Source organism: Kogia breviceps, chromosome 4, assembly GCF_026419965.1.
Source record: "Kogia breviceps isolate mKogBre1 chromosome 4, mKogBre1 haplotype 1, whole genome shotgun sequence".
NCBI lineage: Eukaryota > Metazoa > Chordata > Mammalia > Artiodactyla > Physeteridae > Kogia > Kogia breviceps.
In genome coordinates this window covers 89,473,612-89,501,024 of record NC_081313.1, presented here as the reverse complement: position 1 = coordinate 89,501,024, position 27,413 = coordinate 89,473,612, and the positions used below count along the sequence as shown (strand labels likewise).

Below are 27,413 nucleotides of genomic sequence, written 5' to 3'. Positions count from 1 at the left end.
TTTCCTCATCTGTAAAATGGGTATCACTAATAATACCTAACTCAAAGGATGGTTATGAGTGTTAAATTAGTTTGCATACACAAATCAGTTTAAATAGTACCTGGTGTGGCAGGCAGAATAATGGCCTCCCAATGATGTCCATGTCCTAATCCCTGAAAACTGTGAATCTGTTACTTTACATGGCAAAAGGAACTTTGCTGATGTGATTAACTTAAGATTTTTGAGATGTGTAGACTGTCCTAGAATATTCAGGTAATCCTAACATAATCACATGGGGCCTTATAATGGAAAACAAGGTGATGGAAGAGTCACAGTCAGAGGAGATATGAAGACAGAAGAGCAGGTCAGAGTGATGCCAAGCTAGAAGGGGACCTTTGAGCAGCAAATGCAGGCAGCCTCTAGAGGCTGGAAAAGGTGAGGAAATGGATTCTCCCTTAAAGTCTTCATAAGGAAATCAGCCCTGCCAACATCTTGATTTTAGTCAAATGAGACCCTTTTCAAACTTCTGACCTGCAGAACTATAAGATAATACATTTTTCTTGTTTTAAGCCACTAAGTTTGTTGTGATTTATTAGGAAAGTAATACACCTGGCAGAGAGCTGTCCTATATAAAGCTCAGCAAGTATCCTTACACTTGAAGTCCCTGTTAGTGGAAGTCTGCCCAAATGCCCATCAGAAGAGGTGGAGAGCTGGGAGCCTAAGGAGCTGAGAGCCCATACAATGGAGCAAGGAAGGTGAGACCATATGATTTTATAAGCTGTTTCCCAGGGGCATATTTTGATCTAACAAGACTATATACTATCTTTGAATAAAGGAGGCAGGAAAAGACATTATGGTTAAAAATATTTTTCAGGGAAAGAAACATCCATGTCTTCATCCTGGACAGTTTTGGGATCAATGAACAAAAAGTGTTTTAAAGCTATCCTGGTGCTGTAGTGAAGCAGTGGAAGAAGAGGTTACTGCAGTTTGCCAGGTAAACACGGAGGTAGCCAGGGCCGAGCCAAGGCAGCAGAGGTGGAGGAATGTGAAAGGATTTGACAGGACAGATGAACTGGGCGGGGTGGGGGTGGGGGCCTGGGGGCCAAGAAAAATGGCCCCTTATTTTTGCTGAGACAACTGGGAGGATGATGGTTTTTGCTGGGGAACTGGGAGGATAGTGGGTGGCATTTTAAGAAAACAAGGAAAGTTGGGGAAGGTACAGAGTGAGGGGCAAAGGTTCCATTCTGGAACTATTATATAGCTCAACGGTGGTGTCACACTGACATGTAAGTCTGAAAGTCAGGAGAAATATAAACTTGAGTGGTCAGTATAAATATGAGTTTCAGGCTGTGGGAATGAACGGGATTACCCAGAGAGAGAGTGCACAGATCTGCCTTTTATCACTGTAAAAGGCTTACCAGGCAATTCTCACACATATCCAGTTAAGAACCACTGCATTAAAGCTAAATATAGGAACAGTGATCTGGTAAAAGAGAGTCTGTATTTCCAGCAGGGGTGTCACCGTTATTGTCTTAGTTTCACATCAGTCAGCTGCTATGCAACTATACAGAAAATTCCTGCTATTCAGTCAGATCTCAGGCACGGGACAGGAAAGCATTTTGGTTTGATAAAATGACAAGTCACCCAAGTAACCACTCCACCCCTTAAGATGTGCAGTGCTGAGGCCAGAAAGAGTGTGAACTAAGGCTGTGGCCATAGTTATGTATGTAACTCTACTACTCTACCAACAAGCCACAAACCACAGTTACAAACGACCTTTCAGCGATTTGCCCAGACCTGGAGCTGATCATGCCTGAATCTCTTCCAAGGTATTGTCTTTGTGCTTCTATTTGTGCATTCAAAGAAATAAATGCCCTCACCGTGGGAGCACAAAGAATAATTACATAATACCCTGCCAAAACACAAGAGCCAAGGCACTCTTTGCCCTGGAAATCATTCATAAATCTCACACCTGCCTAGGTTTGACAGTAACAAAGACTACTTGGATGTAGGTATATGAATAGAGTGCCAAGTGACTGTGAAGGGAAGAGCTGGAACTCCAAGTTCACCATCCCTTGCTTCCTTCAGGGAACCCAGAAGACTCCTCCTGGCTCCATGTGGGTAACCACTCTGCAGCTGCTGGAATCACTACAGAGGATCCCAGCCCTGACCCAGAAAGAAAACAGGCCACAGTGGTTCTCCCCATCTTTGTAATCCCATCCTCTCACCACCTCCAAAGTACGGTCAGGATTCCAGTTGCTGGCAGCTTTCTGTGGGCTCCAGGAAACAGCTCTCCTTCCACCCTATGGGTTTCCAGATGTTTACGGAAATTGGAACCCTATCATCCCCATCCACAGCAGCCCAATGCAGTTGCACAGGAACCACCTCCTGTTGAGGCCACATTTTAGGCACCAAGCCACTGTATAAAGTGAAATTCTGCAAAACAGGTATCTTTTTAAAAATGATTATGAGAACAAGGCCTTGCAAGGCAGCACAAAATGTTTACATTATAAAATATTTTCATACAGTGCAGTTTTATTACTTTCAAATATAGTTAATAACTGCAATTAAGTAGCACTAAGCAAATTAGGTGTTGACTAATAGAATTCTTTAATTCAGCACTTTGCAAACTCTTCCATGGGACATTACTTCAGTTTTGCAACTTTTTTAAAAAAATCATACTAATTTTTCTCCTAAAACATATATTATATTTTAATGAAATTTCTATCCTTACACATAGTACTCTGAGATAATATGTCAACAATGTATCCCACCCAAGAACATGCATAAAAGTTCATGGGATACACTTTCAGACTGCAACAATTCCCAAGGAACCAGGATCATACTGTCATGCATTCATCTGATCAAAGACTTCTGGTCTGTTGTTAATCTATCTTATATTTTTGACATATGCCTATCTTTGTACACAAGGGTTATTATGCACAATCCATTTATACTACCTAACTCATTCTCCATGAAGGAATGGCAAATATTATATTTTAGGATCTGCTAATAAAAGTTCTATCGACATATTATAATTTTACACAAGTAATTTTGAGGAACACAATTTTAATGTAAAAAGAAAGTAACTGTCAAAAATGGAAAAAACAAATCAACCTAAACAGTGTTAGCCTATTAAAATAAATGCAATTGACATGTCTAAGATGGTTTTTCATACAGAAATAGTTCTGGGGAATCTCTGAAGGCAGGATTGTATTAAGTAGATAATCAGCCTACCTTCAGTCTTGTTTATACTATTCATTTCCTGAATAAGCCCCTCTATTCCTTACAGACAAGAGACATGTGTTTAGGGAAGCCCCACCTGAATTATTATAAATTCTGAATTTCCTTACTTTTCTTTACAAGCATCAAATATACTAAAGTTTTACAAATCCTTTCCTAGTGACTTTGTAAAAATCGGTCTGATAGAGAACAGACTTGTGGTTGCCGAAGGGGAGGAGGGGGGAATGGGTTGGGAGTTTGGGATTAGCAGATGCAAACTATTATATACAGAATGGATAAACAACAAGGTCCTACTGTATAGCACAGGGAACTATATTCAACGTCCTGTGATAAGCCATAATGGAAAAAAATATGAAAAAGAATGTGTATATATATATATATGTATGTATAACTGAAATAGTTTGCTGTACAGCAGAAATTAACACAACACTGTAAATCAACTATACTTCAATAAAATAAATTTTAAAAAAAATTGGTCTGAACCAATTGATCTACAAGGGCAAGGGGGAGCATGATAAATACCACAGCCACAAGAAAAGCAATAGTAAGGCACAACGTAACATAAAAGAATATAAAATAGCAAACTTCTAAATATCATACTATCAGCTATCAGAGATGAGTTAAAGATATTAAATTCTTGGGTTCTTCAAATTTTTTTTCCCTTAAACAGTTATCGGTTAGATCTCCCCTGAAAGTCACAAGAAGTATCGGGGTTGGCCAAAAAGTTTGTCCAAGTTTTTCTGTAACATCTTATGGAAAAACTCAAATGAACTTTTTGGCCAGCCCAATATCTTGCATCTTGAGTGTTGTCATTTGGCCCTACAAATTTTCACTAATTGGTTTGGGACAAAAAGAGTTCTTCTTCAGGTCTGGGGTGAGGGACATGGGGCTAGCCACCATTCAAATGGGACAGGCTCTTCTTTGCTATAAACAACAGGCCATTTGGGGGTATCCTCAGAAATCTGTTTGATCTTTACAACAACCTTGAGCTATGAGGCCCCTGCTTAGAGTGCTGCCTTTTGGTCTTTAATAAATCTCTCTCTTCCTCCCTCTCCCTCCCCTCCCCCATCCCCCAACATACACACCCCCTACATGCACACACACACACAGAGTAATCTATTTTTTGTTCTTATAACCTAGAAAAAATAATTTAGTCCCATAATTTGGGCCAAAGGTGAGATGGGTCTTTTTTCATTTCCTACTGAAATGCTTCTTTGTAATCCTTCCTTATGATAGCCTTATCTTTTCTGAGGTATGCTGACCAATGAGCTGGTTTCTGACAATTTGAATACAAGATGCTGCATTTTATTAACATCTGCTACAGTAATCTTAATCTGCTAAGTAATCTTAATCTAAGAAGCATAGCTTTTGGCTATAAGAAATGTTACTTGGCTCTCTGCTCTCTTCTCATAAAGTCCCAAGTGAGCTCATTCATTCTTGACTGTGCTGATGATACCAGATCAGCATCTCCCTTCCCCGATCTTTCTCTCTGGCACTCCAGCCCACTTGGCTATTTCCACTCACATCCACCTCATCATAAACAAAACTGAACTTGGCTTCCCAAACTAGCTTATCCTTCCACCTATCCCCTTCTGCAAGCAGTACAAGCAGTCTCCAAATGCCCCAAAGGAAAAAAGGTGGGAGAAACTTTTTTACTCAAGCCACCCATCATTACCCTTTGTCAAATCTGTTAGAAAGCCGATGCTTCTTCTTACAAAATGTCTCCACATTTTCCCTCTTCCTCTTGATTCCAGCCAATTCAATACTGGTACAGGGATTTACTGCCTTATGTCTGTATTACCTCAAACAGATTCTCAGCTGCCTTCCTGCTTCTGAGTCTTCCTACACACCTGCTACCGGAATAATTTAGATTTAATATTCTCTTAGCTCCCTTCCAGGTCTAAAATTTTCTATGAAATTAATTCTCCAACATTGGTTTTCTCAAGCAGCTTCCTGACATACTCAATAACTTCGAATGGTTTACCACCATCCAATTCATAACTCCTCGCACTGGCTCTCAGGAAAATTCACAATCTGATCCCAAACTACCTGCTGTGTTTTCCCAATTAATCTTTACAAGCTCCAAATATTATAAATCAAACCAACCTCCTTACCTCTTCTCATGGTGCCAGGCTCCGAGCCTTCAGAAACATTGCACTTCACACTAGGAATGTCCTTTCTCCTTTCAAAGTCCTACCCAATCAGAAAAGCCTAGCTTCTGTCCCATGTCCTTTGGTCAGTTGGAGCTAGGCCATTACACGAACTTAGTTCTGAATTCTCTTTAAGGCCTTTGCCCTTATATTAAGAATATAAATTAAGATCATGGCCTCTTGTTTTATTCTTAGTTCCTTTAAACCCAGAACCTACAACAGTGCCTTGTACATAATAGATACTATATAAACCTCCATTCATTGGTAATAGTTAGCATTTATTGAGCATTTGCTACATGCCAGGCACTGTTCTAACTTTTAAAAATTAACTCTTTTAAAGAATAATTAAATAACACTCAACTGTCTCTAATTGTTTCAGAAATGACAGTTGTGTCTCCTCAAATAACTAAGAAGCTCTATCAAAAAGCAAATAATATATCTGGCATGTCTATCACAATTTCCATAGTACCTAACGCATAGTGAGTCATCAAATATATGCTGGCTGTAGTACAACAGAAAGATCATTGAATTACAGGATAGCAAGTATGTCCCATGTATGCTATGACTAGTTATGGGACCTAAGCCAAAAAACAAAAACAAAACTGCTGAGATCCAGTTTACACATCTGTGTCCTTATCTGAAAAATCAAAGACTAAATTACCTAACCTTGGAAGGGCCCTCCAAAAACTCTATGACTCTTTCCTATTATGACTTTTCTGGGGTACTGATGACTGCTAAGAGAATGACTACCTCACTGATTCTAAAAACACAAATTCAGGACTTCTTTTATGCAGAAAGTAATTCTGAGAATGATTCAGACTGTCAGGCTTCCATCTTCTAATGCTTCACAGGTAAAAATGTTGCCACAAAGGCCAGGACCAATAAATTCCAGATTCCTCCACACCTGCAGTAGGGAAAAGAGGGTAAAGCTGCAAAGTACACCTTCAGGCCCAACGTACAGCTTCATCCTGAAGAGGAAGAGCTTCCCATTACAAAACTAAACACCATCAGACCTGGAAGAAACATGTATTTAGAAGAAGAAAAACATTGGCAAGTTTCCCGGCTCTCCAGACTCCTGATTCAGGACAATAATATTCACTGGTAGGATCGGGTCCCATTTGGGACCTGCTCTGCCTTTGTAAAAAGCATTTGATTTCGCTGGACTTCTGAAGGAAACTACCTGCAAAGGAAGCCAGTTCGGAAATCCATTTACATGTGAAAAATGCACACATGCGTATATTTAAAAATGAAAAAAAAAAACACTTAAAAGTTGCACTCCATGAGACGCATTACACTCATTTTGTTCAGAGGAAGTGTACTACATTTTAATGGTGACAGTAAAGTCTTTGAGGACACAAATGGGATGGTGGCCTGTGCCACAGGAATGATGAAAGTCACACATAATCATTAAGAAGCATGAAGAAGGATCAAAATTAGCAGGAATTAATTACTCTTGGATAACCAGAGTAGCACAGTGCCCCTGCAGACATCCTGGTAGTCAGTTCTTTGCCTTCAAGCTGAGCAGTCGTCAGGGTCCCAGAGATGACTGCCAAGTTCCGGCCTAGATCTATGGTTTTTGCAGAAGATACCTTTTGCAGAAGGACCTGGGCTCTCCTTCCACGGTACTAACCAACCCAAGCAGTCAGATTAGGCTCAGAATTCAGCCCATCTGTGAATTACAGCAAATCCAAGACACAATAAAGTAATGGTCCTCAATCTCAAGACTATGGATCAATTTTGCTTAGTTCATGCCCTAGAACCCTCTGTCCCAGATCTGTCCCAGAGTGAGAAATCTTCAGGTGATAGAAGGGAAACAAATTAAACATGTCAAGCATGCCCATGCTCTAGCACAGAAGTTCCCCAAGGACCCTTGGAAATCTATGAAACACATAGACAACACAAGTTTTAAACCACACTCTCAAAACACAAACTAAGTTGGAGTAATGCTTACCTAATAACCAGTTTACAAGAATTTTGTTTGTTTTTAATTAACCCACCTCTGCTTCAACACATCTAACCACACTATTTGCCTCCAATGTTAACAACAGAGAAATACGGTTTAAACCAAGGGTTGGTAAACTTTTTCTGCAAAGTGTCAAACAGTAAATATTTTAGGCTTTGTGGGCTACACTTTCTGTCGCAATCTCTCAACTCTGCCCTTGTAACACAAAAGCAGCCAGAGATGATTCGATTCACAGAGGAATGAGTGTAGTAACCATGTCATGACATATTTAACCATTTTAAAATGTAAGAATCATTCTTAGCTTGTGGCCCTACACAAACAGGTGTCAGGCAAGATTGGGCCCACAGTTAGCTGGCTTCAGCAAACTTCAAGACCAGAGGCCTTCGGACAAAAGGGAAGGAAGGAGAATATTTGCCCAGAATTTCATTCTTTTCCTACCCCTACCTCCACCCCCTTTCTTTAAAAAGGCTGTTTAGAACAAAATGAAATGAACAGGAAGGAAGTCTCCATCCACTTTATTTTCCAGTTTCTTTCCCTGCTTTTTCTAATCTCAAAAAGGAATACAAAATGCAGTAACCAGAATCATCAGAATTAGCAGAAACAAGACAAGTAATACACTGAAGAAAGTAAATATCTTGCTGAGAAAGTTTTAGACAACTCAAATTATTTTTACATATGCCTTCCATACTACCTTATTACTAATCAATATATTTTATTTTCCTGTGCTCAAAGGCAATGGGAATAAATCTAGACTACTGCTAAACTCTAACTAAGCTTGTGGAAAGTAAAATATGGTCTATTTACTATCACTTGACCAAATGCTTTTCTCAGAATAATAAGCATATCCAATTTTTTAAAAATTAAGTTTCATTATAATAATCTTCCATTTTTAACTTCCATATGAACATAATCTACCCCTGTATTTTCTATAACATACTGCAATGTAGAATCCTAAAAATATAAGCGACTTTTGGGCATCTAGTGAAAGGATACGTTTCAGTCATCAAAAAAATCCTAGTTATCCTTGAGTATTAGAATTAAGCCTTTTGACTTAAATACAAGACATGACACCATAAAACTCCTCGAAGAGAACATAGGCAAAACATTCTGTGACATAAATCGTACCAGTGTTTTCTTAGATCAGTCTCCCAAAGCAATAGAAATAAAGCAAAAATAAACAAATGGGACCTAATCAAATTTATAAATTTTTGCACAGCAAAGGAAACCATAAACAAAACAAAAAGACAACCTATGGACTGAGAGAAATTATTTGCAAACAATGTGACTGACAGGGCTTAATTTCCAAAATATAAAAACAGCTCAAACAACTCAAAAAATAAACAACCCAGTCAAAAAATGGGCAGAAGACATAAACAGACATTTCTCCAAAGAAGACATACAGATGGTCAATAGGCACATGAAAAGATGCTCAACATCTCTAATTATTAGAAAAATGCAAATCAAAACTACAATGAGATACCACCTCACACCAGTCAAAATGGCCATCATTAAAAAGTCTACAAATAACAAATGCTGGAGAGGCTGTGGAGAAAAGGGAACCCTCCTCCTATGCCGCTGTTAGTGAGAATGCAAATTGGTGCAGCCACTATGGAGAACAGTATGGATATTCCTCAAAAAACTAAAAATAGAGTTGCCATATGATCCTGCAATCCCACTCCTGGGTATTTATCCAGACAAAACTATAATATAATTCAAAAAGATACATGCACCCCTATGCTCACAGCAGCACTATTTACAATAGCCAAGACAGGGAAACAAACTATATGTCCATCTAAAGATGAATGGATAAAGAGGATATGGCATACGCACACACACACACACACACACACACACACACACACACACACACACACACACACACACACACTAGACTATTACCCAGAAATAAAAAAAGAAATAATGCCATTTGCAGCTACATGGATAGAACTAGAGATTATCCTACTAAATAAGGTGAGTCACAAAGAGAAAAACAAATACCATATGATATCTTTATATGTGGAATCTAAAATATGACACAAATGAACTTATCTACAAAACAGAAACAGACTCACAAACATAGAGAACGGACTTGTGGTTGCCAAGGGGGGGGGAGGGTTGGACTGGGAGTTTGGGACTAGCAGTGCCAACTATTATATATAGAATGCATAAACAACATGGTCCTATTATATAGCACAGGGAACTATATTCAATATCCCATAATAAGCCATAATGGAAAAGCATATGTAAAAGAAGATACACACACACACACACATATATAAATGAATCACTCTGTATACCAGAAACTAACACAACATTGTAGCTCTACTATACTTCAATTAAAAAAAAAAGAATTAAGCCTTTTGATCACTCCTTCCTAAAATGCAAAGTGCTAACAAAGTGCTATGGGTATAAAGAATAGGCCTTTGGCTAGACTGCAGCCAAAGTGGTTTTCAACAGGGTTGCTTTTTTACCCCCGGGGCACATATAGCAATGTGCGGAGACACTTTTGATTGCTGCAAGTTGGGGAAAGGTGTTTCTGGCATATACTGGGTAGAGACCGGGGATGCTGCTAAACATCCTATGATGCACAGGACTGCCCCCCACATCAAAGAATCCAGCCCCAAATGTCAGTAGCAAAGAGTTTGTGAGGCAGCCAAAGGTAGAAATATACATGTTTAAACTAGCATTCTTCAAGGTTGATCTTTTCTTTAGATATAATGTGTTAAATTTACAAATTTAACATGAAATATTTACTAGATACGTACTATGCGCTGGTCTGCATAGAAGTATTGCAATACAAATAAAATAGCATTACCTTAAATACACTGTCTCACAGAAAAGCTACATTGTAACCTCAAGACACTGAGTGTACTTAAATCAAATCATTTACTTTCTCCCTATCACAAGGCAAATTTAGCAATATTCAAGCACTAGGTCTCAACTCCATTTCAGAACAATCGACCCTCAAACTTGTTTGAACCTAAACACAGTTTCAACCTTAAAATTAGCAGCTTTGGTGTAACACCTATAACTGAAACAGAAACCCATTTTAGCTAAAATGGTCTACACTTCCTCTCCTGATCAACTTACTAATAACAACTGTGAAAAGAAGCAAAATTTGCTCTTTACAGTTCCTCCTCCTCTCTTCCACATGTGCTATAAAAGCTGATGCTACCAGGAACATGACCACCAGGATGGAAGGGGTCAAAAACAAAATGAGGCCTTTATAATCCAGCAACCAGAGATTATATCCCAGCTGTTGAGTATCCTCCCATTTTCTTACGATCTCCATGGAAGTGAGGGAACAACAAGGGAAAACTAAGACTGCTGGACTCAAAAAACTAAGAGTAAAAACAGGGAGTCAGAAGCAGCTACTGAACTACTCTTTCTAGGACAATCTCAACACTTAGTCCAATCTGTCAAAAAAGGCCAAAGTTTTAACAGCTATCACCAAAAGCAATAGCTGACTCAAAATAAAAAACAACAAATAAAAGTGGTAATTTTAGTCAGTGTTTTGCCCACAGCCCAGATATCCTTTAATGCTAATTAATGAGTCACAGAGAAAATCCCCTTCAGATAAACAGGATTGCAACATCTCCCAAGCAAAAGTATCTGTTTAGGTCCTGACAGCAGTGCTGATCTGGGAATAACACATTCAATTCAATTTTAAAAATAATAAACTTAAGCCTTCAGACCAGATGCAGTCACGACTGTCTGTCCTAGTTCATGTATAGGAAGACTCTTGAGTCAGTGAAACATGCTGGCAGGAGGAGTCCTGAAGGACTGCTGGACTCTACTCCGGACAGGGTGGAGGAAACCAGCCCTTTTCAGGGGCTTTCATGTTCTTGCACTCATTTCTCCTAAATCCCTAGTTGTCACCATGGTCAAGGTCAAAGTTCCATCACTTCCCAGAAGTCACAACTCTCAAACAGCGTACACTAAGGAATGAAACAAACTCCCTTCTACACACCTGCACAAACTGCAACAAGAGCTATTGTTTATAAATAGAGCGCACTGGAGTGTGGAGAAGCAGGAAAAATCGTATTTTTCTATTTATTATTCTTAAGATTCACAGATTTCTAAAAGCAAGATAAAACAACTGAGGGACTGAGGTCAACTTTAATTAAACATATACTGTGTTGAACTCTTAAGAAAGTACTAGAGATGTAAAGTGTTTAAGCATGTTTTTATATGTGTATTATATTTTCACAGTAAAAGTTTTTAAAAAAAGACATAAAAGTCCCCACCTACCAATGTCTTTCAATCAAATACTTAAAAGACATTCACACTTTCTCACTTGATAAATGTTTTCTGGGCACCAAGATAAAATCTGAACTTCACTTTCACATTCTCCATCACTCACGATCTCTGAACTTTCAAGGGTTAATATGAATTGCTATGATCATATGCTATACTAGTTATTTAAAGATCGATCATTTGTTATACGAAACCTGAGTCATTAACTCTCCAGATCCAAACATAAGACATTAATAAGCCATCCTCTCATACACAATGTAGATAGTAAGCAACTTGTGAAATCGCTTGTAGGAAGTGATGAAGAATTTCAGGAAGACCTTAAAAATGTTTCTCCTTTCCATCTGCTTGAATTCTTACATTACCTCAAAGCATCTTCAGGGCATTAGGCCCTGGCCAGCCTCTCATTCACAGTGGAATTTTCATTAATTTTTCTAGCTGAGATTTATTAACCCTAAAATACACACAAGCTAAAACAGACAAAGCCACCTGTTGCCTCAAGGCCTCAAAGGAATCCCTCCCAGAAGCACAGGGGAAAGCCTTCCAAGGACTATCTCAGAGGCAGGCAGCTGCTCCAGCGTGGGAGAACCTGGAGCACCCAGAGTTGGACCCACGTCCACCCCAGAGTCTGGCCAAGTGGTGGAAAACACAGACTTGGAGGAGGAGGCAAAAAGAAAGAAAGCCAGAATAACAGCAAATAGACTGCTCTCAACTGAAGATGGTTTTAAAGCATATCTTGTTTACACGATGGACCATGTAAGGTTCCATGTTAACTGGAAGAAACTAAAATGGACAATTTAGAGGAAATCAATCCCTTTCTAGAGAAATCATTCTACTAGACACCAAAAATGATTTATAGTGACTGACTAGCTTGGCTCTATTAAAACTAAGGAATTCAATACCCAAACTCATCAAAGAAATATAATTTAGCGCGACCTAGCTTTGCTATGCTTGGTGTTCTCATCAGATTAAGATTTACATAGGAGTTAGGAGTAGTGAAAAAATAAAAATCAACTCAAATGCCAGGATGCTATGCTGCATAATGGTTTTCATTATAATGTTTAGCTCTCAAGTGAGCTAGAAGACATTATGGGAGAGATATAAATCTCAAGCATTAAACGTTTCATAAAAAGGTGCACATTCGGTGCTCTGGAACTGAACCTGCAATATCTCTGAGGTATGCGTGTACCCTATGACCCAGCAATTGTACTCCTGGGCATTTTTCAGAGAAATGAGGGCTTATGTGAATGTTTATAATGTTCATAGCAGTTTTATTTGAAATAAACTGCCCCAAGCTGGAAACTACCCAGATGCCCTTCAATGGGTGAATGGTTAAACAAACTGTGCTCTATCTATGGAATACTACTCAGCAATAATAAGGAACAAAAGAAAAATGAAAAGATAACAACATCAGCAAAAAATAATAGGGAACAAACATGTAACAACCTGGATGCCTCTCCAGAGATTTAGACTGAGTGAAAAAAGCCAATCCCCAAAGGTTGCACACTACATGATTTCACTTGTCATTCTTGAAATGACAAAATTATAGAAATTGAGAACAGGTGAGTAATTGCCAGGGGCTAGAAGGGAACAGGGACAGGAGGAAAATGGTTGTGGCTATAAAAGGGCAATATAAGGGGTCCTTGTGGTGATGGAAATATTCTGTATATTGACTGTATCAAGATATAAATATCCAGGGTGTGATACTGTATTACAGTTTTGCAAGATGGTACCACTGGGGGAAAGTGGTAAAGGATACATGTGATCTCTGTATTATTACTTATACGTGCATGTGAATCTACAATTATCTCAAAATAAAACACTTAATTTTTTTTAAAAGGCATCAAAAAAAAAAAAAAAAGAAGCACATTCATGAGGGCTTCATAATAAAAACTCCTTTAAAAAAAAGTCATAAACTAAGGAGCTGCAGAGCATAATACTCTATTTTCCACAAGCACGTTGGGGGACTAAACAGTAGGCAAAGGATTACTAAAGGGGGCAGTACAGCATAGTGGCTGAGAGCTTAGACTCCAAAGGCTGCCTGTTGAAATCTCAGCTTTTAGCTGTGTGACTTTGGGCAAGTTACTCTCTCTGTACCTAAGCTTCCTCACCTACTGGGTGGTGACTGTGTGAATGCAGTTTACCATGTAAGACTAAGACACACAGGCTGATATCTGACATACAAGAGTTAGGCTTATACAGCATTTATCCAGTCCACCTGCATGGGGATTCAGTGGCTCTCCCAAACTAAATCAGCAAAGGTGCCTTTTGCACCAAAAAGCCAGTACTGAAAATCTGAGAAAGGCAAACTAAAGTATAAAAAGTCCCACCTTCCAAACCCTCTCCCCTTGCACACAAAACAGAATACACACAGGGCCTTCTCTTCCAGCAGCCACTGTCACTTTCCATTAAGTGCTTTATGTTGTAAGCAGAACTTCAGCCCCTTGACAAGGACTAGGGCTGGATATTAAAATATTGGAATTAACTTCGCCTAAGATGTCCCAGTAACCAAATGACTCACTCACTTCTTTAGAAACAGTAAAATGTCAAGGTTGCCCCAGATGTGTGCATAAATCATTGCGAAGTGTTCATCAAGCCAAAACCAAAGTACGTTACTCAAGATAACATTTTAAGTAAAATCTATCAGTTTTTATGGTTTTTCCTGTAATGGAGAAAATTCGAAAAAATAGGATTACTGGGGGAAAAATCACAGTAAGTTAAGCCCCAAAATTGTACAACATATTTTTTTTTTTTTTTTTTTTTTTTTTTTTTTTTTTTTTTTTTTTGCGGTATGCGGGCCTCTCACTGTTGTGGCCTCTCCCGTTGTGGAGCACAGGCTCCGGACGCGCAGGCCCAGCGGCCATGGCTCACGGGCTTAGTTGCTCCGCGGCATGTGGGATCTTCCCGGACCAGGGCACGAACCCGTGTCTCCTGCATCGGCAGGCGGATTCTCAACCACTGCGCCACCAGGGAAGCCCTGTACAACATATTTTTAAAAGGCTTAGAACTCCTCCGTTTGCTCTGGCTTCAAAGGGTTTACCCTTCCTCCCTCCTGCCCCTTTTTTCAACTGTTTTATCCAATCTCATCAGCAAGCACTGGACAAACTCTAAACTATCCCATAGTGCTTATCTCACTATATTTTCTCTGTAATACTACCTAAAAGCAAAAGCTTTTAAATTTTTTGGTACATCTGTTTACAACCAGACTTTTAATACCTCTCCTCTGCAAAGCATTTTGAATGCTCTGTATTGATGACACCATCCACAAAGGGGTCTTTTTTTCACTTTCATAATAATTCAGGTAAAATTAGTAGTCTAATTTCATTAAACTCAAGCCTTTTGTCCTAGCGTTTCACAAGAACAAAAGGCAAGAATATTCTTTGGTCATTTACACTGTCACACAAAAGAAAAACAAACAAACACCAACTTGTTCACGTCCTACGTTTCTCTACCCTTGAGTGAAGTAGTTGATAAATCAGCTTGTCAAGGTTTTGAGTTCTTCGGTTCATTCATTACAGGGGATACTACCCAATACCCAGTTTTACTAAAATTTCTGGATCGTACAGGTCATTGGCAAATAACTTGAAACAAATCGCACACGCGGTATATTCTCCCAAATAGAACCGATTGTCTCCATTTGCTTATTTTTAGTAACTTGAGATAAAAGACTTAAGACGGGTCGTTTTCCCAAATCGTTTGACAATTTGACCGCTGGCTCGGGACTGAGCGCCCCATAGCTACAGGCTGGAGTATAACAAGCGCTTCCCCACTAGGCTCCCTCATCTGCTCCAAACAAACCCCATGTAATAGCTGAAGAATGACGACACTAAAATCAACCCCACAGATTCATACCTTAGAGGTCTGCAACACGGAATAAACTTTTTTTCCTCAAGCAACAGTGCAGTTAAAATAAATAAATAAATGTAACACCCAGATGGGGTTTGATCCATTCCCGCGACTGGGTGCGCACAGGGGGTCTGTGCAGCTTAACCCTGTGTGGGCCTAGGGGCTCACCAACAGCTGTCAGGGGGCGCTGCGCCGGCGAGGGAGCGTCTCACGCCGCGCCGGTTCACTGGCCAGCAGGTGACCACCCCAACAGGCCCGGGTGCGAGTGCGGGAACACGGCCACTTCCCCTGGGCGCGATCCGGCCACCGCACACCGCCTCGTACTTTGTTAACTCCGCGCGCCCGGGATGAGGTGGCTGCGGAGCCCAGGCTGGAGGAGGATCCAAGCCTCCTCCAGTTTGGCCTCGCCCTGTCGGAGTGCGGAGCCTCGGCGGGAGGGAGAGGTCGCGGAGCAGCGGGTAACTACGGGCCCCCACCCCTACCCTCTCGGAGCCCCGTGTCCCCACTTCCTCGGTCCTTACCTGGGGAAAGGAGCCCTCGCGGCGCGGACTCTTGGGGTAGTCTAAGTGACCCCGGTCCAGCATCAGGTAGAGCGAAAAGATCACCACACAAAAGACAGCGCTGCCAAACACGGTGAACTGGCGGCTTAACTTCATTTTTCCTCGACAGACTCGGGGCCAGGGCACTGTCCTCACCCGGAGGAGAAGGCGGACTGTGGACTCCTGGAAGCGGCCGCCGGAGGCTCCCTGCTCCCGGGCTCGTGCTCTCCGCGCTCTCCGCTGCGGATGCGGGTCCGGGCGGCGCTCCGCACCTTACCTCCGGCACCACCACGCGCCCTTGGCCTTCGCCCTGGCCCACCGCCCTCCCTGGGGCCGGGCGTCCCTCCTGAGGCGGGACTCGCCTGCAGCCCGGAAGGGGCCCGCTCAAACTAGATCTCGAGTTCAGCGCCGGCACCCGGCAGGGCGCGCGGGGCAGGCGGAGGAAAGGTCGCTGTCTGGACTTCCTGCCACCGTCGCCCCGACCAAGTCGGCAGGAAAAGTTTTCTCGACCAGGGCAGGCGTGTCCTCTTCACCCGGGAAGTGTGGGCTCGGCGGCTCTAGGGTCGGCGGTGCGGAACTGGGTCCGAGGAGCCGTGGGGAAAGAAATAAGGTTGGGAGGAGCCGGGCCCCACAACTTAGCGCCGGGACAGCCGGGCCCGCCCCCGTGGCACCGCCCCCGCCTCCCCCGACTGAGCCCCTTCCTGCTGCCGCCGCCGCCGCTGAGGCCGGGCCGGGGTGCACCCCGGGCGCGGGGACGCACGGGTCCTGCAGGAGTTTCCTCCGAGCGCGCGTCCGCCCGCTGGCGCCTCCCGCCCCCCACCGCCCTTTTCGCTCAGCTCTCGGACCCGGGCTGCGCTGGGAGGGCGCAGGGGGCGGGCGGCGGCGGCACGCGGAGGAGGAAAAGGAGAGCAAGGAGATAACCTTCCCCGGAGAGAAGCCCGCTCCAGCTGCAGCCGCGAGTCCCCTCCCTCCCTCCCGCCCGCCCCGCAAATGCGGAGATGGCGGCGGCAGCTGCGAAAGGAAACGCCGGTTCTCCAGCGCCACTCGGCACTCCTGCACCGCCCGCCACGAGCAGGAGGAGACAGCGGCGGTGCAGTGGCCGCTGGGTCAATAGACGCCGGCAGCCCCGGAGCTGAGCAGGCGGCAGGCCCCGCCTCCTCCCGACGCTCCGGGATGAGGGGGCGGGCTCCCCGGCGCCCAATCACAACGCGCCGCTCGCAGGGCCCGCCCCGCGTCGGCCTCCCGGAGCCCCCCGCGGTGGGAAGACCTCAGACTGCCTTTGTGACCTGGGAGGCAGTATTGCTCAAGTTGAGGCCCTGAGAGACCCTGGGGCGCTAGCAGCCCAGTTCTGCTGCGCTTTCTCCCCACTTACTTTTCACTGCCCAGGTTTCCTGTCCTTGAGGTCCCAGGCCTGGGGTGCCTTGGACGGAAACTCGGTGAGGAGAAGGAGGCTGCGAATTCTCTTCAGACTCATCTTTTCCTCCGCGGCTTTTGGTGACGTCTGGGGAAACCTGAGGGAAAGGAGCCTGCCGAAGGACCCTCCAGACAGGTGTAGACATCTGGCTACAGAAATCTATGAGGGGAGCCTGCTTGTGCCGGTTATTGATTTATTGCCTCGCAACTCCAAATTCACCCTTTTTGACTGCACTGTGAAAATGGATCTGGGCCTTTAAAGTAAGTTTTCCTTTGCCAGCAGGGGCTGAAGCTTTGTCCATAGAGGATGCTGAAGAGACCTTACAGAAAGAAAAGTATTTTGCTGCCTGGTTTTGGGGCATTGGTAGGTAGGCTCTTGGAGTATACCTGGCTTTCTTTCTCCAAGGCCGAGCTCCTATGCTGCTCAGGGGCCAGCGGTTTCCTCTCACGTCCCCAACTCTAGTGAGTTTGTAGTAGAGGGGCTAAAGATAGACACTACCTCGTGAATAGCTTTCTGGGCACCCTGGAGGCAAGATCTGTAGCCAATTCCGAGGGCCGATTTTTCACAAAGTGTGGCACCACAGTGATTTCTCTGCCATTCAGTGATACAGGCTGTGCCGTCTCCAGTAATTTTTGGTTCTTAGCCCTGGGAAGGGCTGGGGGAGCTCTTCTTTGAGAACTCTCTCTCCTAGTCCAAGGGTTAGTTATAAGGTTAGCTCCTTATAGCTGCTCTTTTTATATTCTCTAGGGTTCTCCTCTTAGGAGTGAATCTCTCGTTACTCCAAAACCCTGTTATAGTTAATAATTCTTTTTATTAAACTTTATCTGTACTCCCAAGAGATAGACCTGCAAAGATGGGATTAGGAGTTTGGTTTGATTGGGCCTCTGGGCTTGAGCTCAGTGCTGAGTTCCTTGCCAAAGTGAACTAAGACGCTAATAATTCATAGTACACGGGGCATCCCAATTAACTAGTCACCTGTGGCTGATTGTGGTGAACTACCAAATTCCTTGGAGCCCCAACTGGCAGCTACACTGGACTGTTACAGCTGTAAGGTAACTATAAGGACTAGGGTGTGAGATGTATTCTTTTGAGTTCCTTTGAATGCTTTTTTTTTTTTTAAGTTTTTACAGTTTTATTGAGAAATAATTGACATACACCATTGAATAAGTTTAAGGTATACAGCATGATGGTTTGCTTTACATATATTATAAAATGATTACCACAATAACTTTAGTTCTCATCCATTATCTCATATAGATACAATAAAAAGAAAAATGTTTTTTCTTATAATGAGCACTTTTAGGACCTGCTCTCTTAACAATTTTCTTTATATTATACAGCAGTATAAACTATCATGATCATGTTGTACATCACATCCCTAGTACATTTTTTTGAATTATAGTTTTTTTTATACAGCAGGTTCTTATTAGTTATCTATTTTATACATATTAGTGTATATATGTCAATCCCAATCACCCAATTCATCCCACCACCACCACCACCCCGACCTTGAATGCTAAAAAAAAGAGAAATGACAAGCACAGTTCCAAGTTATGGTATGAGAACCAGAGAGACAGACTCCATACAATTCTAAAGGAAGCTGTTACTAATTGTAGCAACAAAATGATATTGCTGAAAATCAAAACACAAAATTTTAATTTTCACGTTACTGAATTACAACTTATGTTGAATTCATGGATGTGCAAGTTTCTCATGTAAAAGTTAGGGTGCTGTAAAATAATAGGATCCCAAAAACTTGGAGTGGGTTAGACCCAGATGAAACTGACAATCTTGAACCCCCAAGTCACTCTGAGCCTCTCTTACTAGTGGAAGTAGGTTGCCCTCCAGTTTCTGAAGAGGTAGGCTTCCTCTGCTTGAAAACTCACCTGGGGCAGATGCCTTGAGAGGAAATTCACATTCTCTTCAAAACCCACAGTAATCACCCTCTACTACAGTGTACTCACAACTAGGATCAAATTTCAACATGCTCCTGGGGTATAGGTGCACACTATGATGGAGGAAGTAGTAACTTACACACCAAAGTAACTACAAGACTTTGATACTATATAGACAGAAACCTAGAGAACATGTGGGAGTGGATTCTGAGGGTGTTAGACCATGGAGGATGGAATGTAATACTATACTGAGCCAAATTTATTGTTATGGTGTTTATTATATGTGTCAGCTCATGCAGCTAGAGGTGGGTCTAGCTCATGCAGCTAGAGCTTACTTGGCTGGCTGACAGAAACTTGGACTAAACAGTTGCCTAGAGTTTGTGAGGTTGAAATGCTGGAGCTTCCCTGACATGATGTGGAACAGGGAATCCAAAAGTTTAGGAAAATGTTACATTGTACTTATCATATGTAATCTGCATGCACATCCCCCAGCTGTGTTCCATGCAGAGGCCCAGAAGATGCTCCTTCAATGAAGAATTGAGAAATACATTAGTGAGAGGAAGACATGCATCTTTGAAAATCTCTGTGGATGTTTCCTTCTGTAGGCCATGTATGACTATAGAGGATGCCACTATTGAGGTGCACTCACTGATAACAATGGGAATGACGGATCCCAAAATAGCCCATACCACCAAATGGTGGCAAAATAGCACAGACCACATCTGCCAGCAGATGTGGTTACATCTGCCTTGTGAAAGGGCAACAGGTGTGTACAGGCAGTCAGTGCCTTGGCCCACAGAGATGTCCTAGGAAAAAAATAGATAGGCAACCTAATAGAATACTACTTGATATTTATTAATAAGAAAAGCTCTAAATCAGGTAGCCAGTATCTGACCTGAGTCACCACAGTGGACTCTCACTCAGTTTTTAGACCTATATCAATTCACAGAACCAGAACCCCTTGATTGAAGGAGAGTCTGTATACTCTTTAGGAATTACCTTGCACCACTGTCACAGTACACATTGTAAATGTTCCCTCAACCTTGTCCCCCAAAAATGTGTGGCTATATACTAGAGTGGCAGTACATTGGAGAAAAGGATATATGGAGATCTTTTGAGGTTTTCTAGACATCAGATCTGAACTGATGCTAATTCCTAGGGACTCAAAACACCACTGTGATGCTTCAACCAAAGCTGGAGTTTATCTTGGTCAGTAGCTAGATGAAGTCTTAGCTCATATCCAGCTCACAGTTGGTGGTTAGGTCACTTGATCCACACACCAACTGTCTGATTATTTTCTCAGTTCTAGAACTGATCATATCCCCATTTTGGCTTTCTTATCCATAGGATGAAGTCCATTATAGTAGGAAGTGCTAAGTGAATGTGCCTAGAAATCTCACTCTCTTCCAAGATAGTAAAGCAATTAAAGTTGTTACTGGGTCCAAGCTCACGCTGCTTGTGGCATGACAGGCCAATGAATCAAGAGACGATTTATTGGGACAAGGAATAGTGACTTTACTCAGAAAGCCAGCAGACCAAGAAGATGGTGGACTGGTGTCCCAGTGAACTATCTTGCCTGGGTTAGGATGCTAGTTTCTTTTATAGAGTGAAGAGGAGGAGGTGAGGAGGTAAAGTAAAAAAAGCTGATAAGTTTTTGCAAATATTTCTGGGTTTCAGCCAGACTCTGGAGGGGATGTGTTAATTTCTTCTTTGCTGCAGCCATTTACAGGTGAGCCTGGTCAGGATGTTTCCTGTGAGCTAAACAAAGGTATTTAAGCTTAAGTTCTGGCATGGGAGGCTGGGTTCCCAGAGATGGGCCCTTATGCATCCTTTAAGCTGTAGGCAACATCCCGTAAGTGATTAACTTGTAGTAAAAGCAGTAGAGTACAAATGTTAAAGTAAAAGAAACAGATCAAATGTAGAGTCACATTTGTTCTTCCCTGTTACAATGTCATCATAAAAGACTTGAAAAAAAGCAACGGTGCTAATACCTATCACATTCTCATTTAACTCACCAGTTTGGCCAGTGCCGAAGTAGATCTTGAAAAATGACTGTGGACTATTATAAACTTAACCAGGCGGTAATTCTAATTGTGGCCACTGTCCCTAGGTGCAGTGTTTTTACTGGAACAAATCAACACAGCACCTGGCACTTGGTATGGCGAGCTGCGTCTGACCAGCAGAATAACAGTCGCCACACGCTAGATTCTTCTCGTATCACACTTTATTGGAGTACAGCTTGGTTGAGGAAAGATGGAAGGAAGACGCCGCAGCCTTAACGGCAGCTGCCTATATAAGATTCGGGATACTGTGCAAGTCTCTGATTGGTTCATATCGAAGGCATAATTACACGTCGCCTTCGGACTGGTTACTGCTCTAAAACCTTGTTAGCATATCTCAACGCATGCGCACTGGCTACAGGATGGATGACTCAGCTTTTTCTACCCTGCTTTACGGCAACGCTTTGCCGCGCCCCACATCTCCCCCTTATTTATTTACTATAGCACAGTGAAGTTTTGCCGGTACACATGCTCACACCATGGTGTGCTCACGGTTCAACGGCAGTTTTCCACTGGCACATCCATGACACCCTCCTGCGTGCAATGCCATCATAGGGCGGCAGGGTGCAAGGGCTGTCGATGGCACATCTACGACACCCTCCTGCGTGCAATGCCATCATAGGGCGGCAGGGTGCAAGGGCTGTCGAGACCTAAAACCAGAGCTCCCTATGGAGGTGCAATGGCAGCAAGGCCTCTCCGTGCAAGGGCAGTCATCTGGGATTATTCAGGGCAGAGAGCCAGGCTGCAGGGGAATCACCTTCACCGATAGCCAAAAGCGCCTGAGTGAGCAGAACCTTATCTCGACGCGCTCGGATACGAATTCGACAGACCAACCAGAGACATAGCACAATCCCAAACAGGCAGCAGGCTGCAAACGTAGCTACTCCCACCCACTCTTTGAAAAAGGAGAAAGCAGAGGAAAGCCAAGAGGTAAAGTCCCCGAAAGTAACTGGCTCCAGTTTGGTAGCATTAAGCCGCAATATTTGAATCTTCCGATCACTCTGCTTTTATTGAGTGCATGATCATCCATTGTTGCATCATCCGTGCGACACTCGGCATCCCTTTCGAGTTTCTCTTCCACGCTCCGTGTCAATCTTGACGGCACCCAAATCGGGTCCTGATCCTGTGGAGAAACACAAAGAGATCCCCTGGATCGAGCAATAACGCGATCCGGGCCTTTCCATTGGTTGGATAACACATCTTTCCACATCACTGTACTATATTCTTTATGAGTCAATGCCACATGACGCTCTGCAGCAGTTTTATCATCATCATGCACATTCAAAAAATTTATAGTAAATAAGGCAAGTGATACAAGCGCGGAAGCTCGTGCCGCAGCGGGGGCATATAATGGCTGACGAGCACACGGGGAACTCCCATACTGTCCCCGTTCATACTCTGCAGCTGCCTCTTCTTTGGAATTCAATTCTTCCTGAGATAAATGTAAAGCTTTAAACTCATCTAAGAGCGGATACAATCTTGGCGCCGGCCCTTGTTTTTCTGCTTGTTTTTCTTTTCTTCTTCTTGGATTTTTAGGCCTATTTACAGTAGTCCCTACATTTTCGCCTTCTGACGCACTATCTTGACACATACTAAGAGCCTTGCGTCCCCTTTGAATTATATCCTCACATCCTCCCCCTTTGAGACACGAGCGTATCAACCTCCACAACGGGAGGGTGCACCGAGAAAGCTCTCCCAGCTTACTGTGCTCAGTTAGATCTCTGCCGAGTTTTTCCCATGATGGAACAGTCAAGCTGCCAGACACTGCAAACCAGGGTGCAGCGCCATCAATATCTTGTAATAACTTGCTTATGGCTTTCTGTGACAGCTTAAGTCCCCGATCTCTCAATAAGGCTTGAATGGGTTCATGAAACTCAATGGCAGTTTCGGCAGATGAGCTATTCCCCATACCGCCGTTTCCTACTGAAAGCAGCTGGAGAACACTCGAACTGTTTACCGACCAGGGGTGCGCACTCGGCCACGCCGACAACACACAAAGGAAGAACGCGAGGACAACAAAAGGAACAAAAGTGAAAGCGAAAATTTACCTGACTGGACTACTCACCGACGGTTCACTCCGACGGTTCACTCCGTGTGTCGAGTTCTGAATCGGTCCTCCATGCGAGGTGCAACGATTCCCGGGTTTCGGCACCACTTATGGCGAGCTGCGTCTGACCAGCAGAATAACAGTCGCCACACGCTAGATTCTTCTCGTATCACACTTTATTGGAGTACAGCTTGGTTGAAGAAAGATGGAAGGAAGACGCCGCAGCCTTAACGGCAGCTGCCTATATAAGATTCGGGATACTGTGCAAGTCTCTGATTGGTTCATATCGAAGGCATAATTACACGTCGCCTTCGGACTGGTTACTGCTCTAAAACCTTGTTAGCATATCTCAACGCATGCGCACTGGCTACAGGATGGATGACTCAGCTTTTTCTACCCTGCTTTACGGCAACGCTTTGCCGCGCCCCACAACTTGGTATACAGCTACTGACATGGATAATGCTGTCTTCTCTATACTTACTCATAAAAACCACCAGAAGCAGCTGGCTTTTACCTAACAGGGCCAACAGTATGTTACTATGTCCTGGCTTGAACCACTTACCGCTCAACAGGCCAATAAATCGAGACAAGTTATTGGAGCAAGGAATAGCAACTTTATTTGGAAAGCCAGCAGACTGAGAAGTTGGTGGACTAGTGTCCCAAAGAACCATCTTTCTCATTAGAATTCAGGCTTCTTTTATACTAGAAGGGGAGGGGGTGTGGTTAGTTGTTGCAAACTTCTTGGTGTCAGAATCCTTTGTTCTTACAACTGTCCAGGTAGGTCAGGTCACAATGTTCCTGTAAACCCCCAACAAGAAATGTTATTCTCTGTTCTGCAACTTTTTATCTCTATGTGAATGGAAAAGTGTTATACCCTTAAACATCAGAGCCTTGAGAATTGGCTATCCTGTTTATTTCAAGCTATAGGCAACATTCTTAACTTGTAGCAAAAGTAATAGAATACAAAGGTTAAAGTAAAAGAAACAGATTAAATGTGGAGTCATATTTGTTCTTCCCTATTACAAGTATACCTCCACAGTATTGCCTCAGGGACACATCAATTCTCCTCAATATAGCCTACAGAAATATTGATCATCTTGACATTCCACAAAACACCACACAGGTTCGTTTTGGTTGTTTATAATGACAACAGTATGCTGATTGAATATGATAAGTAGGAAGCAGCAAGTATTTTATATACCTTAATAAGATTTGTTTGAACTAGAGGGCATCAGGTAATAATCAGGAGTGTGAGATGACAACTCTGAAGTGGTCCTGGCAAGGCCCATACCTCAGGGGTGGGATATGTTCTAGAATGGTACAAGCTATACAAGGGAAAAGCCACTAAGAGAGAAATCCAAGCAAATGGTGCTGGTTAGAAATTATAGGATTGGAAAAAATAGTGAAGTGAGTGCTGCAGACACCAGTCATACCAATCATGTGGCTATGGAAGGAAAGCAACAGTACAACAGGTGGAAAAGGAACACCCTAAACCCCAGGAAGTCAAGAGTCGGGGGAAGACTCATTAACCTCTCTTGGCTCTTACCTGTAGGACACCTGGCTTGGTATCTCAGGATGCTTTGGTAGCTGAATACCCATTCTTAACTTAGATCCTAGATCCTTAGATCTTAAACTCAGGACTGTTGACCTTTCAGCTGGATGACTTCCAGCCACAATGACAGAACGAGATTAATTTTCTGGACGTTAATAGGGTTCCACCTAGCCTGAGATTATTCAGTCCCATGTGTTCTCTATTTACCAGCTTAAAAAAAAAATTCTCTTCTATGCTTTCCCCAGACCATTGCTCATGCTCTGAATTGGACTGATAGCTGTATCTATCACTCCCTCCTGACCCTACTGTCAAATACTTAACAGATGTTCCTTTGGACACTGAAAAGTCAAACCTTGACCCCCATGTCAGCAAAATGCTGTTGCTGAAGTCACTATAAACCTATTAGCAAAATCTAGTTTACCTGGAGCAGTTCTTACTGTAAAGGCCAGGCTGATCGGCTGTGACAGCCAGATTGTTCTCCTCAAAAGCACTGTAGCCTGCTTTGCCGGAATAATGTAGGTTTAACCAAGGGGTTTGTCCATCACAAGGGACACGAAATTGACTCACTGCAATAAATGATACTAAACACTCTTAATACAGTTTATGCCCCCAATACGGTACTACCTCTAATGTGGACATCAGGCCTGTACTTGTCTAACAAAAACCAGTCTGAACTCTCAAATGTAAGTGGTTATAGACAATCACATTTCTCTGGACCTCCTGCTGGCCAATGAAGGTAAAATATATTCAAATGCCAGCACCTTTTGCTGCACTGATATTAATAAATCAGGGCAGGTGGAGCGATCTATCTCCTACCTTAGAGAGAAAGCTGTGTGGCTCTCTAAGGTCTATATCAGTGGTACCTGAGATGTACTTACCTGGCTTGGCACTGGTTGGGAGCCTGTTTTGCAATTTAGCCTTCAAATGGGTCTGATCATCCTGCTAGGAGTCAGAAACATGGCTACTCTCATGTGAGGTAGCCTAAGACAAATAGAAATTATTTGGTTCAAGCACCTGCAGTTAATCAGTAGAGTTAATTAGGTAATCTAATGGGTGGCTTGAATTCCTGAAAATAATTCTTTCTTGGATGCATGAAAGGTCAGGGATGGAGTTACTGAGAGACAGCTCTGCTACCACATGGCTTTATGTAGGCCAGTCAGGCAAGTCTGACCAGAGTCTTCCTGGAATGCCCTGCAATTCCTTCTCGACCAGGGAGAGATAAGCTTCTTGTGCGGAGCTGCCAAGAGACTGCCATAAAACCATTTCTCATCCATCTCCCTCATTTCAGCTGAGCCTAGGACTTTCCGTCTAACTCCATCTTCCTTCAAATACAGCTGCAAGCTTCTGTGTAAGTCTAGAAACTGCCTGGCTATAGTTGAGATGGCTTCTCAATAGTAGATCAACCACCGCTCCTGTCTCTGTCACTGGGTCCCTCCAGTTCAGTGTCATTCAGTGGGACTAGAGATGTGGGGAGGTAACACCATCCTGGTGTTGTTTTTGCTGTGCAAGTAATATTGTCTAAATCCAGTTGAACCCTGTGGTCACCTTAATGGCTGAATCTCTCAAAGTGTGGCAAACCAACCTAGAAGCTTTCATTGTGATCCTTGTGGCTCTGTTAGCCACTGCACTATTGCTTAGGGGCTGCTCAGACACTTGTTACTTAGAAGGGTAGGATTTTCCCAGTCTGAAGAGTGGATTAAGCCAGTGTAATTCAGGGGGAAATACTCATGTGAAAAAGTAGGGGTGAGCAGAAGCAAGTTTTGTTTTGTTTTTGTTTTTTCAGTATGCGGGCCTCTCACTGTTGTGGCCTCTCCCATTGCGGGGCACAGGCTCCGGACGCGCAGGCTCAGCGGCCATGGCTCACGGGCCCAGCCGTTCCGCGGCATGTGGGATCTTCCTGGACTGGGGTACGAACCCGTGTCCCCTGCATCGGCAGGCAGACTCTCAACCCCTGCACCACCAGGGAAGCCCAGAGGCAAGTATTTGATATATTGGGGCAGCTAAAGGTGGTAGGGATGAAGTAGGTAGAGAGAGATTGAAGACACAGGAAAAAGAAGAGTTCAGTAATATATCAAGGTAGTAGAGAAGAAGATACAGTGATGGGGACCAATAGCTTGGTAGAGAGAATCACTCTGGAAAGGAAGACACCCCCTTCCCTGAGACCAAAGAAGCCTCCTCCCTATCCTTTTCTATCATGGCGCTCCCATTATCTTCTGGTCTATCTCTTACCAGGTCTTCTATCTTGTCCTACTGTCACAACTTTCCCAACTGCCTAAAAATCCTTCAGTGGTTTCCCAGCACCTTCACATTTGATACTGATCACATTAGTATGGACCCTAAGTTCCTTCAAGTTCTGACCTCTGCTTTTTTATTTTTAATTTTAAAAAATATATGATTTTTAAAGGTTACTTTCCATTTATAGTTATTACAAAATACTGGCTGTATTTGTTATGTTGTAAAATACATCCTTG

At 43.0% G+C, this 27,413-nt stretch overlaps 1 protein-coding gene across 2 annotated transcripts in view; it reads right to left on the bottom strand.

The window, feature by feature from the left end:
- The window catches only part of MAN2A1 (mannosidase alpha class 2A member 1), a 160,347-nt gene extending 143,764 nt beyond the window's left edge, over positions 1-16,583 (bottom strand). The window contains exon 1 of one of the 2 annotated variants that reach the window (XM_059060613.2): positions 15,957-16,583. In XM_059060613.2, the coding sequence (XP_058916596.1) occupies positions 15,957-16,091 (135 nt within the window). In that variant the 5' untranslated portion in view covers positions 16,092-16,583. Of the gene's footprint in view, positions 1-5,336; positions 5,406-15,956 lie in introns of those variants that run through there. The other variant, XM_067031427.1, reaches the window with a different exon arrangement.
- Positions 16,584-27,413: the final 10,830 nt, after the last annotated feature.